Source organism: Erpetoichthys calabaricus, chromosome 6, assembly GCF_900747795.2.
Source record: "Erpetoichthys calabaricus chromosome 6, fErpCal1.3, whole genome shotgun sequence".
Taxonomy (NCBI): Eukaryota; Metazoa; Chordata; class Cladistia; order Polypteriformes; family Polypteridae; genus Erpetoichthys; species Erpetoichthys calabaricus.
The window spans coordinates 73,916,627-73,932,036 of record NC_041399.2 but is presented as its reverse complement, the minus strand read 5'-3'; the positions used below and the strand labels follow the sequence as shown (position 1 = coordinate 73,932,036).

The 15,410-nt window shown below is 38.2% G+C and overlaps 1 protein-coding gene across 3 annotated transcripts in view; it reads left to right on the top strand.

Annotated features, from left to right (window-relative positions):
- Positions 1-14,769, top strand: part of ankrd12 (ankyrin repeat domain 12) — a 275,819-nt gene extending 261,050 nt beyond the window's left edge. For all 3 annotated transcript variants that reach the window (XM_051928869.1, XM_028803702.2, XM_051928868.1), the window contains one exon: positions 12,234-14,769. In XM_051928869.1, coding sequence (XP_051784829.1) covers positions 12,234-12,419 — 186 coding nt within the window. In that variant the 3' untranslated portion in view covers positions 12,420-14,769. The remainder of the gene's footprint in view (positions 1-12,233) is intronic.
- The last annotated feature ends 641 nt before the right edge of the window (positions 14,770-15,410 follow it).

The window sequence follows — 15,410 nt, the reverse complement described above, 5'->3', positions numbered from 1 at the left end:
GACGGGTGGCAACCCTACAGTGCCAGGTAACCACCCATACAATCAGATTGTGATTCAGACTAGGAATGCAATGAATGTAATTACCCCGATCTACATACAAGGCGAAAGTCTTGCAACATTCAAAGATGATGGTTTGGGATAAGTACACCATACAACATAAAAGAGCTTATGAAGCCTTGAACCGAAAAAAGCAAGATCTCAGAGATCGTAAAAAAAAAAAATAGGAGGTAATGTCGTTTTACTCGCTGTACATTTTAGTCAAACATTACCAGTTATTCCACGAGGGAGACCAGCAGATGAACTCAACGCGTGTTTAAAATCCATGCTTCTCCCACGCTCGGTTATATGTTGCGTGTTCTCGGGTAGGTGCACCAAAAAATGTATACATTTAAGCATGTAATGGGCAAACAAAAAATGAGGTATACCCGAAGGCACTGCAGTAGTACTTCATGTAACTTTACTTCTTAAATGTTAATGTTTTACTGTTTAATAATTTATACGCTTCTTATATGTTGTTCAAATTCTTTTATCAAAATACCACTGACAGCGCAATGCACGATAACATGGAGTGAATACACCATACGCATCCGCCCACGGCTGCCCTGCTGTGCGCAGATAGGAGTTGATTCTACAATAAAATAAAATAAAGATAAAAAGAGTAAAACAATCATCACCCATAAAGCGTGTGTGTGTGTGTATATATGTGTATATATATATATGTTGATATGTGGATGTGTATATATATATATATATATATATATATATATATATATATATATGTAGATATGTATATATATGTGTATATATGTGTATATGTATATGTATATATATGTTTATATGTGTGTGTGTGTATTTTATATATATAAAACACAGCAACACTCATAACAATGACAACACAATTACATTGACAATCATGTTACGTTATTTTTAAAATGTTTCCTTTTTTTTTCATAACCTCTTTAACACACTACTTCTCCGCTGCGAAGCGCGGGTATTTTGCTAGTATATATATATATATATATATATACACACACACACACAGTACTGTGCAAAGGTTTTAGGCAGGTGTGAAAAAATAATGTAAACAAAGAATGCTTTCAAAAATGGAAGTGTTAATCATTTATTTTCATCAATCAACAAAATGCAGTGAATGAACAAAAGAGAAATCTAAATCAAATCAATATTTGGTGTGACCACACTTTGCCTTCAAAACAGTATCAATTCTTCTAGGTACACTTGCACACAATTTTTGAAGGAACTCGGCTGGTAGGTTGTTCCAAACATCTTGGAGAACTAACCACAGATCTTCTGTGGATGTAGGCTTCCTCACATCCTTCTGTCTCTTCATGTAATCCCAGACACACTCGATGATGTTGAGATCAGGGCTCTATGGGGGCCATACCATCACTTCCAGGACTTCTTGTTCTACGCTGAAGATAGTTCTTAATGACATTGGCTGAAAGTTTGGGGTTGTTATCCTGCTGCAGAATAAATTTGGGGCCAATCATATGCCTCCCTGATGGTATTACATGATGGATAAGTATCTGCCTGTATTTCTCAGCATTGAGAACACCATTAATCCTGACCAAATCTCCAACTCCATTTGCAGAAATGCAGTCTCAAACGTTCAAGGAACCTCCACCATGCTTCACTGTTGCCTGCAGACACTCATTATTGTATCGCTGTCGAGCCCTTGACGAACAAACTGCCTTCTGCTACAGCCAAATATTTCAGATTTTGACTCATCAGTTCCTCCTGAATCCGAGGCTCGACTATCCCTCTCGACTGGCCTGGGAACACCTTGGGATTCTCCCGGAAGAGCTAGAAGAAGTGGCCGGGGAGAGGGAAGTCTGGGCATCTCTGCTCAAGCTGCTGCCCCCGCGACCCGACCTCGGATAAGCGGGAGACAATGGATGGATGGATGGATGGACTCATCAGTCCAGAGCACCTTCTGCCATTTTTCTGCACCCCAGTTCCTATGTTTTCGTGCGTACTTGAGTCGTTTAGCCTTGTTTCCACATCGGAGGTATGGCTTTTTGGCTGCAACTCTTCCATAAAGACCACTTCTGGCCAGACTTCTCCAGACAGTAGATGAGTGTACCTGGGTCCCACTGGTTTCTGCCAGTTCTGAGCTGATGGCACTGCTGGACATCTTCCGATTTCGAAGGGTAATAAGCTTGATGTGTCTTTCATCTGCTGCACCAAGTTTCCTTGGCTGACCACAGCGTCTACGATCCTCAACGTTGCCTGTTTCTTTGTGCTTCTTCAAAAGAGCTTGAACAGCACATCTTGAAACCCCAGTCTGCTTTGAAATCTTTATCTGGGAAAGACCTTGTTGATGTAGTATAACTACCTTGTGTTTTGTTGCTGTGCTCAATCTTGCCATGACATGAAACTGTCTTCCACAACCTTACCTTGGTAGCAGAGTTTGGCTGTTCCTCACCCAGTTTTAAGCCTCCTACACAGCTGTTTCTGTTTCAGTTAATGACTGTGTTTCAACGTACAAAACTGAGAAATCACATGTACATAAGTATTCACAGACTTTGTTGATGCACCTTTGGCAGCAGTTACAGCCTCAAGTTTTTTTGAATATGATGCCACAAGCTTGGCACACCTATCCTTGGCCAGTTTCGCCCATTCCTCTTTGCAGCACCTCTCAAGCTCCATCAGGTTGGATGGGAAGTGTCGGTGCACAGCCATTTTAAGATCTCTCCAGAGATGTTCAATCGGATTCAAGTCTGGGCTGTGGCTGGGCCACTCAAGGACATTCACAGAGTTGTCCTGAAGCCACTCCTTTGATATCTTGGCTGTGTGCTTAGGGTCGTTGTCCTGCTGAAAGATGAACCATCGCTCCAGTCTGAGGTCAAGAGCCGCTAAAAAATATCCCCACAGCATGATGCTGCCACCATCATGCTTCACTGTAGGGATGGTATTGGCCTGGTGATGAGCGGTGCCTGGTTTCCTCCAAACGTGACGCCTGGCATTCACACAAAAGAGTTCAATCTTTCTTTCATCAGACCAGAGAATTTTCTTTCTCATGGTCTGAGAGTCCTTCAGATGCCATTTGGCAAACTCCAGGCGGGCTGCCATGTGCCTTTTACTAAGGGGTGGCTTCCGTCTGGCTACTCTACCATATAGGCCTGATTGGTGGATTGCTGCAGAGATGGTTGTCCTTCTGGAAGGTTCTCCTTTCTCCACAGAGGACCTCTGGAGCTCTGACAGAGTGACCATCGGGTTCTTGGTCACCTCCCTGACTAAGGCCCTTCTCCCCCGATCGCTCAGTTTAGATGGCCGGCCAGCTCTAGGAAGAGTCCTGGTGGTTTTGAACTTCTTCCACTTACGGATAATGGAGGCCTCTGTGCTCATTGGGACCTTCAAAGCAGCAGAAATTTTTCTGTAACCTTCCCCAGATTTATGCCACGAGACAATCCTGTCTTGGATGTCTACAGACAATTCCTTTGACTTCATGCTTGGTTTGTGCTCTGACATGAACTGTCAACCTTACATAGACAGGTGTGTGCCTTTCCAAATCATGTCCAATCAACTGAATTTACCACAGGATGCACCTGAGCTCAATTTTGAGCTTCATGGCAAAGGCTGTGAATACTTATGTACATGTGCTTTCTCAATTTTTTTATTTTTAATAAATTTGCAAAAACCTCAAGTAAACTTTTTTCATGTTGTCATTATGGGGTGTTGTGTGTAGAATTCTGAGGAAAAAAATGAATTTAATCCATTTTGGAATAAGGCTGTAACATAACAAAATGTGGAAAAAGTGATGTGAATACTTTCCGGATGCACTGTATGTGTGTATACATGTGTGTATACATGTGTGTGTGTGTGTGTATGCGCACATGTATTTGCATATTACAAAAACCTGTAAATATTATTGCCACAAATGTTTTTGCCTAAAATTTAAAGGATGTTGCTTACTTCCTCGGCACACTCCCAAATGTTAAATATACAAATCACCTTGAACAAGATTTTTTGTGATTGATTTCTTAAATGTCTGGAATCAGGGGGTTCACATTGTTAAACATGGAGAATGCAATTTTAAATATGTGGTATATGGAAAGGGCACTGAATGGATGTACAGTAATCCCTCCTCCATCGCGGGGGTTGCGTTCCAGACCCTAACCCCCCCCCCCCCCCCCGCGAAAGGTGAAAATCCGCGAAGTAGAAACCATATGTTTATATGGTTATTTTTATATTGTCATGCTTGGGTCACAGATTTGCACAGAAACACAGGAGGTTGTAGAGAGACAGGAACGTTATTCAAACACTGCAAACAAACATTTGTCTCTTTTTCAAAAGTTTAAATTGTGCTCCATGACAAGACAGAGATGACAGTTCCGTCTCACAATTAAAAGAATGCAAACATATCTTCCTCTTCAAAGGAGTGCGCGTTAGAGAGAGAGAGAGAAAAAAGCAAACAGTCAAAAATCAATAGGGCTGTTTGGCTTTTAAGTATGCGAAGCACCGCTGGACAAAGTACTGTAGCTGCATGGAAGGGAGCAAGCATTTTTCAGCATTTTTTAGAGGAGCATCCGTATCCTCTAGGCCAGTGTGCGAACAGCCCCTCTGCTCACACCCCCTCCCATCAGGAGCAGAGAATGTCAGAGCGAGAGAGCGGAAAGCAAACAATCAAAAATCAATACGTGCTGTTTGATCTTTTAAGTATGCGAAGCACCATGCGGGAAGCATATCGCTTGCAAAGCAGCCACATGTAAGCCCAGCAAAGAAGGGAGCAGTGTGAAGGTAATCTTTCAGCGTTTTTTGAGGAGCGGCCGTGTCCTCTAGGGGTGCAAACAGCCTCCGTGCTCACAATATATTTAAGGAGTTTTATTTAATACATAATACGCGCTGTGGTTGGGTAGCTTCTCGGCCATCTGCCAATAGCGTCCCTTGTATGAAATCAACTGGGCAAACCAACTGAGGAAGCGTGTACCAGAAATTAAAAGACCCATTGTCCGCAGAAATCCGCGAACCAGCAAAAAATCCGCAATATATATTTAAATATGCTTACATATAAAATCCGCGATGGAGTGAAGCCGCGAAAGTCGAAGTGCGATATAGCGAGGGATTACTGTAGAGTCAGATTTAGTGGTGTGATGGATTTTAGTTTGGCAGGGTGATGTCCTATAGGTTATTCTGATGTCGCTGCTGAGAAAATCATTCATGAGAGCTTAGAAGTTTAAAAAGTAAATTGCTAGAATTTGTTACATAGACGTTGCTATCTAGGTAAGCCTCCCTACTAGATAATACAAATGAAGTAATTCAGTGGCTTTTATTTAGAATTATTCTTTGAGTAGTCTTCAGTACCATCATATCCTATAAATTATTTTGACAAACTTTAACTTCCATGTCTGTTAAAAGAAGAAAAATCTTTTTTTGAAGTCACTATTTCAGCACAAGAAATTAAAAGCTCCCTTAATGACATTAAGTAGTGCTGGGAGGTTTATTGGTTCATACTGAAAATCATGTTTTATTTTTGTTATGATATGGATTTTTCTTATACCGCAACACCAGTTTAAATAGCCTAAACAACGTTTGGAACGTGGCGCAGTGGGAAACTGTTTAAGGGGGGACCTTTTTCACTGCTACACTGCTAAATACGCATGCAACGGAGTACATGTGTTAGTGGAGTTATTGCACGGTGAAAATGGACAGAGAACATTCTGAAATTGAAGCTGTAGCAGACGATAAAGTTGAACATGATGAAATAGAAGAACCGAAAAAGGGAGTCATGTCTGTTGTCTGGAGATACTTTGGTTTTAAAAGGTCGGATGTGGATCGTTATTATTTTAAAATGTGTAACTGCTGTTTCTATAGTACTAGTTAATACTGCAAGCTGTGACAATAGGGGGTGCTGTCACACCTCCAAATCCGCAGACAACATGTCCAGACACCAGGTAAAAGTATCAGAAATAATTTAAATTTCTTCAATATTGTGCACAAAGCACCTCCACTCCCACAACACACAATAATAATCAATAAATCAACAATAATCAAATCCTTCACTCCACCCAGCAGCTCTGTCGCACTTCCTCCCAACTCCGGCTCAGTCTGCTGGGTTTCCCACAGTCCTTTTTATAGTGCTCGACCCGGAAGTGCTTCTGTCCTTCAGTCCATGTAATTCCATAGCACTTCCGGATCAGATAAAAACTCTTCCTTTTCTTCAGCCCGGAAGTACTTCATTTCTTATGTCCCCGTGACTAGGGAGTACTTATATATATATAAGTATAAGCTATAAGGAAAATATAAATCCCTGTGCCTCCCTGCAGCGTCCCCTGGTGGCCCCCACGGTATCCAGCAGGGCTGTGAAGCTGAACTCCATTGTCCATGATGCCCTGCGGGAATTCGGGGCACCTCCATGTTGCAGGGAGGACTCCATCTAGCGGCCTAGGGGTGTTGGCCAGGATAAACTGGCGGCCATCTCTCACAAAGCCAAGCTTTCCACCACCCCCCGCCCCCTCCCCTCCTCCAATACTTGAATACTGTGTAATGTACCTGGATACTGTGTAATAGTGTTATGATGCTGGTCCCCTACAGACTCCCTCTTCCCACGTGGGTCGACATGTTGAACCAACACTGTCGATAGTTATGACCAAGATGAGCTGACAAATCTCATTGAAGCCAGGGTATGGTGGAAAGTGCTCAAGAGCTTTTATTAAAAACAGTCAAAAAGTAAAACCAAGTGTCCGTTGTGCAGTGTTAACAAAAATACAGTACCCAAATAAATAGCAAATCCATAAAACCAGTGAAACGTGGGGATAAAATCCATAATAAATAAATCTGTTAAAATGCAGTCTCTGTCCTCGCCCTATCGCAGCCCACCACCTTCTGTCTCCCTGGCTCACCCATCACTGGTGTTGCCGGCGGAGCCTCTGCAGTACGAAGTTCTTTCTGCCAACCCCCGGCTTGGCTGCCGCCACATTGCGCAGCCAGACCATCCGAGGTCGGCACACCTCCTGTCTTCCTTTGCACTCACTCGGTCGATTCTGGGATCCATTGGGAGGCCTTTGTAGTCGCTGCTCCACGCCTCTGGGAAAAAAAAAAAAATACAGCTACAAGACTTTATTTAGGAAAGCATATTAATAAGAATGCCACTATTGTTGTTTTATCTCTGTTTTTATCTTGTTTTGTCTTTGTTAAATATTTTTATGTAGCACTTTGAGATTTACTACTAATGTAAAGTGCCTTATAAATAAAATTAATTATTATTATTGCCTTACATCTCGCTCGCCCCACTCTACACGCTTATTAGTCAGTGGGGCTAACCAGCCCCTAGAGCGCCTCAGCCTGCGCTCCCTCACGGAGCCTCAGGTCATGCTGTTTTCTCCTTCCTGGTGTCTGGTTCTTCTCCCATGACTGCCTTTTCCCTTCTTTAACCTCCTTCTGTTTTTTTTTTTGTTTTTTTTTTCTTTTTTCCTTCCCCCTATCCTGCTGGCCCATAAATATGTCTCCGTGGATGCAGTGCCTTAATCACATGCCTTAGGAAGCCGATGAAGCAATTGAGAATGATCGCACTGCACGTGCAGGTGCGACTCGCCCCAATTACCTGTTCAACTCCCCGCAGTCGTGCAATCACGCCCACGGAGACGGACACAGCTAACTGGATTTAAAAACTGGCCATTTTTTTTTTTTTTTTTTTTTTTGAAGCCATGGACCCGCTATATCACAAATAGCATTATAAATATAAGTTGCAGTTGTATTATTTATGTATATAGCTTAACTTGAAGCAAGGTCCATATTAATGCAATTTGCAATATGATGGATCAGTTGGTAAAGATGTCATCACCAAGTTGCATTTGTTTTTTATTTTTATTTGGTGAATACTGTGTAATGTACCTGGGCCTGAAGTAATAGTATTATTACTGGAAGTTGCACTGTTTATTGTATTGATATTATTTATTAGATTAAATATTAAGCAGTTTAATGATGGTAAAGTTGTTTAAAAAGTCATTTTAACGTGTCAGTGGACAGAGATTGTTAACATTATAACAGAAAGTGTAGTTGGTTTACAAAGAATCTTTACTATTTATTCCTTTTCTAAGATAGGTTCAGTGCAATACAACTTTTGACAAGCACCTCTGGATATTTTACTAAGTCTAAATGCCTCTTTGGATGGTTGAAAATAAATTGTCAAAATTATTGTTTAAGTTGTTTGCAAATTTTGTTCAATTAAAAGGTTCTATATTTTTACTGCAACTGTTGTGCAATGTGATTCCTTCTCTTCATTAGTGCCACCCCCTTGAAAACTATCACTTTATGGGGCCATGCAAACCTGTATTAATACTTGTGTGCACATTAAAATGTTTTTTTGTACAATGTACAATTCTCATGACAGTGGAATAGGTTATTCTTAGCCAGTCTACTGCAGTAATTGCAGTAGAAAATGTGGTTAACATCCACTCATGCATGGGAAAAAAATACAGTTGAATACAGTGAAACCGGTATAATTTTGAAAAATACAGTGATATAGAATTTTGGTCATACCGCCCAGCACTAACATGAAGTATTCAGATGACCTAGGGCTGTGTAATTTACCCCCAGAATTTCAGTCCAGCTGTGGGACCAACTATCTGCCCCTTTTTCCAGATGCTTCATTCTTTTGTTAACAAAACATTTCATTACTTAAATAAAATAGACACCCACTAAGGTTCAGTTTACAGACTGTCCTTGATGAGTTCTAGCACAAGACCTTTATAGATAGTGGCCCAAAGGCTGAAAATAGTAATATCAAAATTGCTGTATCTTGACAAAACTGGCTTTGTTCAAACAGAAATGGCAACTGATTCTGTCTAGTGGTTCATGTACAGTACTGTATATCTTTCACAGCCTTTATCCTTTTCCCTAAATGTGATTGTTTTATATCTTCATGCTGAGCAAGTTTTCGCCTGTCTGAATTGTCTTGCCTATGATAAATCATTACGTTTATGGATTTTCGCCCTGAGTTTATTAAGATGGTTGATTCTAGGCCACGGAGAAGAGTTATTTTTGTGTTGTTTCTCTCTCCTTTAGCATTGTTTCTGGATCCTCTGTGCATAGCAGCTTGAAGTTCTAAATAATTTCAACTATTAAAAGTTAAAAAAAAAAAAAAAGTGTACTTTGTTTCATTTTAATAATTTATAGCTATTTTGCAGTAATGCCCCTTTAGACTTCTCTTACATTACAGAATTGGTCTATCGCTGTAGTGCCAATTGGCCCTTATTCAGTTACCAGTTCAAAAAGTTCAGTTCCCCCCCATAATGCCATTCCCTGAACTGTTTCTCTTACCTGCGTGTGAACGTATGCACTTCTAAACAAAATGACCCCTCTTGAGTGTTCAGCCTGGTGAAGAAGCCACCATCACTCTTGATGAACTAACCCTTTTCTCAGGAATGACTTGCTGTCATAAAAATGATTATTGCCACACCTCTGTTTCCGTTTTTTTCTGTTTTCTCTTCCTTTTTCTCAGTTTGAGGTGACTCGACTAATTTTACATTTATTTTAAGCAATGAGACCTAAAGAACAAAGCAGGTCTTCCGTTTACACTGTAAAGTTCACATGATTGGGCATATGTTCTTTGTCTGGCCAGATCAACCCACCCTATACTTGCTCCAAATTTTCATTCACATTTTTTTTTAATACTTTCTCTTTTCAAATATTAAACAATAGACATATATCCCAATGTTACATGTTTGGAGAAACTGTTTTAAATGGTGCATGCAGTCTCCTATCCTGTAACTACTCTGTTTTGTTAGTAATTGACTATAGCAGTAGTTTCCATTTTTTGTTTAAAGTTGAGAAAAGCCAAGCAAAATGACACCTTTTATTGGCTAACTAGAAAGATTACAATATGTAAGCTTTTGAGGCAACTCAGGCCCCTTCTTCAGGCAAGATGTAATTGTTTAAAGTTGGAATGTAGACCTTAAATATTATTTTTGCAAGTTCAGAATGTTTTTCCCAGGATTGTTCCTTTGATTTCTACCTTCTGCTATCCTCTGTACGCACATCTTATGGGGGGTTCCCTTTAATTCTCCTCAGCCCTCTGTCTGGCATCTCCTTTCTTGCCTAATACTTGTAACATTTCTCATTTCCTCTCATATCTTTTTATAGCATTTGATGCATCATAGCACATTTTAATACTTCAAGTAAAGGATTATAAGATGACAATTGTGGGTGTAGATTAGCAAAGAATGAAGATTTCCAGGATGTAATTACTTTTCTACCAGCCTGTGCTGAGGAACATCACTTTCAGAAACGGAGAGTCAAAGTCTTGGCTGCTGCCATGCTTATAAGCTGATGTATACTGTGTATGTATAATACATAAAATAACTGATTTTCTTTTGTGTTTATCTGACTAGACATTTTTAAATCGTTGACAGTTTTCTTTGACTCTAAATGTTTTTTTTTCTGTTTGTCCATTTGGAGGCATTTCAGAAAAGTAAAAACTGTCTTCCTTGCACTCATTTTATTTCTTACATTAAATGAATAGAGCATACTTGACCATTCCTGCTCTAACATCATTACATTACTTACTTTTTGAATGTGACTATCTATTTACCGCTATTATAGGTTTTACATTCTAATATTTGCAGGTTAACTATTCCTTCTAAGCAGCCTTTGACAGTGTGTGTATACCTTCTTTGGGGGAGATAGTCATCACATTTCTCCTTAATTCCAAACAACAGAATTTTATAAAACATATATGTATAAATGGTACAGCTTCAGTTAATTTCTGAATTATCAGCAGCCAGTAGTATATCAGTGACGTTCTTTAACATTTTCTAGGTGTTTGAATGACTTTTGTTAATTGGTAAATGTAAAGGTGAGGTTTTGCATTTATGTGTATTTTAGTATGTTTAAATTAAGCATGCCAACCTAGACTTAATGTTGCATAGTGTAGTAACATACATTAGTGTTAATTTCATCAGAAATAAATTATCCCATCAGCAGTTGTGGTCTCTAAACTTACTGTCATCATAGAAATTATGACTCCCCCCATTCTAGTATACTATGTGAACTGCGTTTTGGCATTTTTTTTTCTTCCTCTTCCCCAAAGAAATGAATTGTGAGAGCCTAGCCTACCTTCTAATCGAGGCCTTAAATTTTCTACACTTGCGTAACGTTAAAAATATAAGCACTTTAAAAAGGTTCAGTCATTCCTCCAAAATGAGCTCCATTTTTCTCTTAATCCATGGTTTTCTGTCTTAAAGACAGTCACAAATGTGCATTGTAGTAAGTATCGTATCTGTGAATATCCTTAGATGTACAAGATATGTCCTTATTTGCTAGATAAATTATCAGATAAACTCTTAAAAGAATGAGAACATTTTGTGTTGTTGCTGTCTACTGTACTTGGTAATAAGTTGTTTTAATTCAGCAATGTGGAGCATAGAAGTATTTGAGATGAAAAGTACAATTAAGGATATTTTATTTCTTACTAAGAATCACTGAACTTTTATTAAATTTGGCTTGTGCAATCAACCGCCTGTAGAATTAATGTTACATTTTTCATTAGCGGTCCTATGTGATATTCCATATCATCTTGGCATAGATGATCGTCACTTTCACGAGGCAAACAGCCATTTTTTACTTAACTGTAGCAGTGATTTTCCAAAGTTTATGTACTTGGTGTCTCACTAATGCCTTAATGATCCACTGACTTGCATTTTTGTCAATTTCCTATTCTTTATGTAGTGTCCTGTCCTGTGATTGCTTGGTTAGCCATAACAACTTGAGATTCACCAGGTTAGCATAATGTGTCTCCACTTTAGCTATTGCTTTCCATATATCACGCAAGTGTTTTCAATGGAAGAACCTTTACCTAAATGAGTACAGTAGTACCGTCAGTTGCTGGAAACAGCCTTTTCATTACACTGATACATCGACTAGAAAGAGGTAGTGCCTCATTTTCATAAAGTAAAAAAGTGTTGTATCATAACTAATGAAATAATTTAGAGGTAATGTGAATGCTGACTGATGCAAGAACAGCATGACCAAGAGAGAGAGTAGACTAATGATGGTGAGGAATTTGCATGTCAAGCAAATGCATAGTAATTCTGGTCTAGGAGTTGCCACAATGACCTATTTTCTAGTATACTGATTATTCCCTTATTATAATTTTGGGTTTTGCTAGTCAAAATGCCCAAGAGTTTCATAGTTTTATTTGAATATGTTTGATGGGTTGGGTAATAAGTTTGTGATCTAATTGTGTTCTGATAATATTTTTGTTTTCCTTTTACTAGACTTGCCTTCTTATGAGGCAGCAGCATGAGGCTGCTGCTCTGAATGCTGTGCAGAGACTGGAATGGCAACTCAAATTACAAGAACTTGACCCTGCAACATATAAATCTATTAGTATTTTTGAGATTCCAGAATTTTATGTTCCACTAGTTGATGTCAATGACGACTTTGAGTTGACACCTATATGATAATGGGAGCCCTACAGAGTGGAGCATATTGTTAAATAACAGTACAACAGACACCACTGTGATGGAAAAGTTGCAGGAAAACTACCCAACTCATCATACCGGAGCCCTTACCACACCCTGCACTGTTGCAAGCAAAATGAGCTTACAGTCCGTGAGCTCCAAGAGTAAGGTTCATGTTTTAAACATCAATCTTTGTTTTTACCTAATGGTAAAAAAAAAAAAAAAAAAAAACACTAAACAGAGTATCGGAAACCTTGCAAATGGGACCTGCTTGCAACTTGCTGAAGGCAGTGGAGAACAGAATACCTACGGCCCTGTAGGCAACAAAAGCACTTGGTTTGGAAGCTGAAGTTTGCGGCGCTGGAAGCTGCTGAATAAGGAGAGCCAGGAGAATGAATGGCTGGATTCAGCCATTAGTAAATGCACATGAGCACCTCGTGGTCAGGTAACTGCAAAAGTGTTTGCAGGATTCCTCACCACAATCAAGTGTCGCTCTATATTGCTACACAAGTTCTAAGAGCAACGAACTAAAAAAAGAAAATTCACTTAGTAGTGAAGATGTTTATAATTGTACAGACTATATGATGTTATCTAAATGTATTCTTTTTTTAAATAACTTATTTTATACATATGATTGTGCATTTGTAAATAAACATGTAATTATTGTTTTTAACTTGTAAAAAAGAGAATAGATATTTTGATTGTTAAAATGTTCAGATTGTCTAATGTTTTAATGGACCAAAGTTTTATATTGGTTGTCTTGTGTTGTTGGCCTAATTTTAAAGCATGTGTTGATTTTTACTTGTTCCATAATTGCAAACGTTTTAGATTTGTGATGTTTATGCTGTGCATGCATTACTGATTTCTACTCTTTCTACAAAGGTGTATTGTTGACTGTAGTGAAGTTTACATAACTATTGTTCCATACATAGTTATTGGTCTGCCATACACACTGAGCATCGTTCAGCTTTTTTTCTCAATTTTGTATGTTGACTAACACATTAAATACTGTAAAATGTTGCCTACTCACAGAGAAAAAGTTACTTTTACAGTGTGATGTGAAATCACAGCAAACCCTATTTTTGAATTGCCTTTGAATGATTGTTCTAAAATGATATGGTCTATTTTAATATTTTAAATTACATGTATATACTTGTAATATATTGAATAAATTTTATTGGTCCTGTGTATTGAATAACAATGAAATGTGTTTTTCATTGAATTGTTTTTATTAACATTGCTAATGTTGCTTTATAAAAAGCAATGTGAAGATCTGTAAACACTATATTACCTCTGCTAAAATCATTTTAAGCAGGTTAACATCTGCAGAGAGTCTTTGCTTTGCCTTGTCAAACATTCTTGATAATTCAGTTACCTTGTTGTCCTTGCAGATCATCCATGGTGTACTGTAGCATTTGTGTTTTGTGTTTGTATTTTTGTTTTCAACCCCCACCATAGCACTCTTGGCCTTTTCCCAGATGTTCACTGATAATGATCATCAACACAATGCATAAGCCCATGTAGTCTTCAGCTAATGTTACAAGGAAGGGATTCAAACCTGTGCTGCATATTATTGTATCTAGCCAACACCTATCTAGCAAATTTGTAATTTGTTAATATTCTTTTATCTCAGGTTTATTGTTTATTCTTGAAATGTTTGCTTTCAGCCCACATTAATGTTGAGACAGTGAACAAAAGTCATGACAAAGACAGTTGTGAAAACAGATCAAAAGTCTTTCTCAAACCAGTAGGTGGCAATATTTGTAAATCTAAACAAATTGCAAGAGTTTTTTGTATACATGAGTCGCTGATGTCTTTTTTTTTTTTTTTTTTAATTTGAACTTTGAAAACTAAAATTAATGTCTGATATTAAATTTTATTTTAAAGTTTTATTTCTTTTATAATTTAATGAGGGAAATGTACCTAAATCAGTTACACTCTCCATCTCTGTCCGTTTGCCTCATCCCAGTAATGAATACATCAAGTAATATCTACCAACAACTAAACCAGTCAAAAATTTGAGAAATGCTTTCCATTTTCTACAGTTTTCTTAAAAAGGACCCTGGGAAATCGGTTTTGGCCTCATTCTCTGCACTGTCCTTTTTACTAGTTGAGTACTACAGCAATTCAGTTTCTCACTTAAACAGTATGAATAAATTAGTTGCCAAGAAGCAGCAGTTAATAATGGTGAAATAGATGTACATTGTCCTGTATTTATAAGATACTGAGAACCTGAAAGGGAATTGATTGGCTTAAAGAGGACTGTCTCGTGTGATTTGTGGATCATAATAGATTTTTGTAAGTGTAATTAAATAATATTTTTTTAAATAAAATACACAGTAAGTAAAAAGTGTATTGCGTCTTATGTTAACTTTTTATTTTTTTTTATTTGCCTTCACAGCACTGTTGCATGAAATTGGGTGAAGTCCATTATAAAATATAAAGTGTTATGACCATAGCCCCTGATGCCAGAAGAAATCCACTGGGACTTGATCTCGCATCCAACCTTGCCATAGCAGTGAGCAGGCAAAACCGCAAGTTGTTATAGTACAGTTTATTAAAGAGGATCTTTATTATTCATAAAAAAGAATGTGAGACAGCATTGAGTTAAATATATAGTTCAGCAAAGTAGCTGTAGAAAAATATAACAATAAATACAAACTTCTTGGAAAATACCCAAGGAGATGGTAGCAAAAAATGAAGAACTCTCATCCAAGTAAAATTTAAATGTTCCCACGTGCAGAAATATGTTTAGGGTTTATTCTGCATTCATATGCACAGGAAATGTAGCTCTCCCAGTCGGAAATTTCACATGACTTGGTCAGCTTTTGATGGAATATTTGTATTGAGTTGTATTTGAAGTTACACAATATACTTTGAATGCATTGAGTTTGCTCTTTATTTTCACCAAACTTTTGTTTTCATTTGCTTTTTGTGCAAACCAATTAAACAAATCCTTAAACTGACATAGGCATGTGAATGTATAAGTAC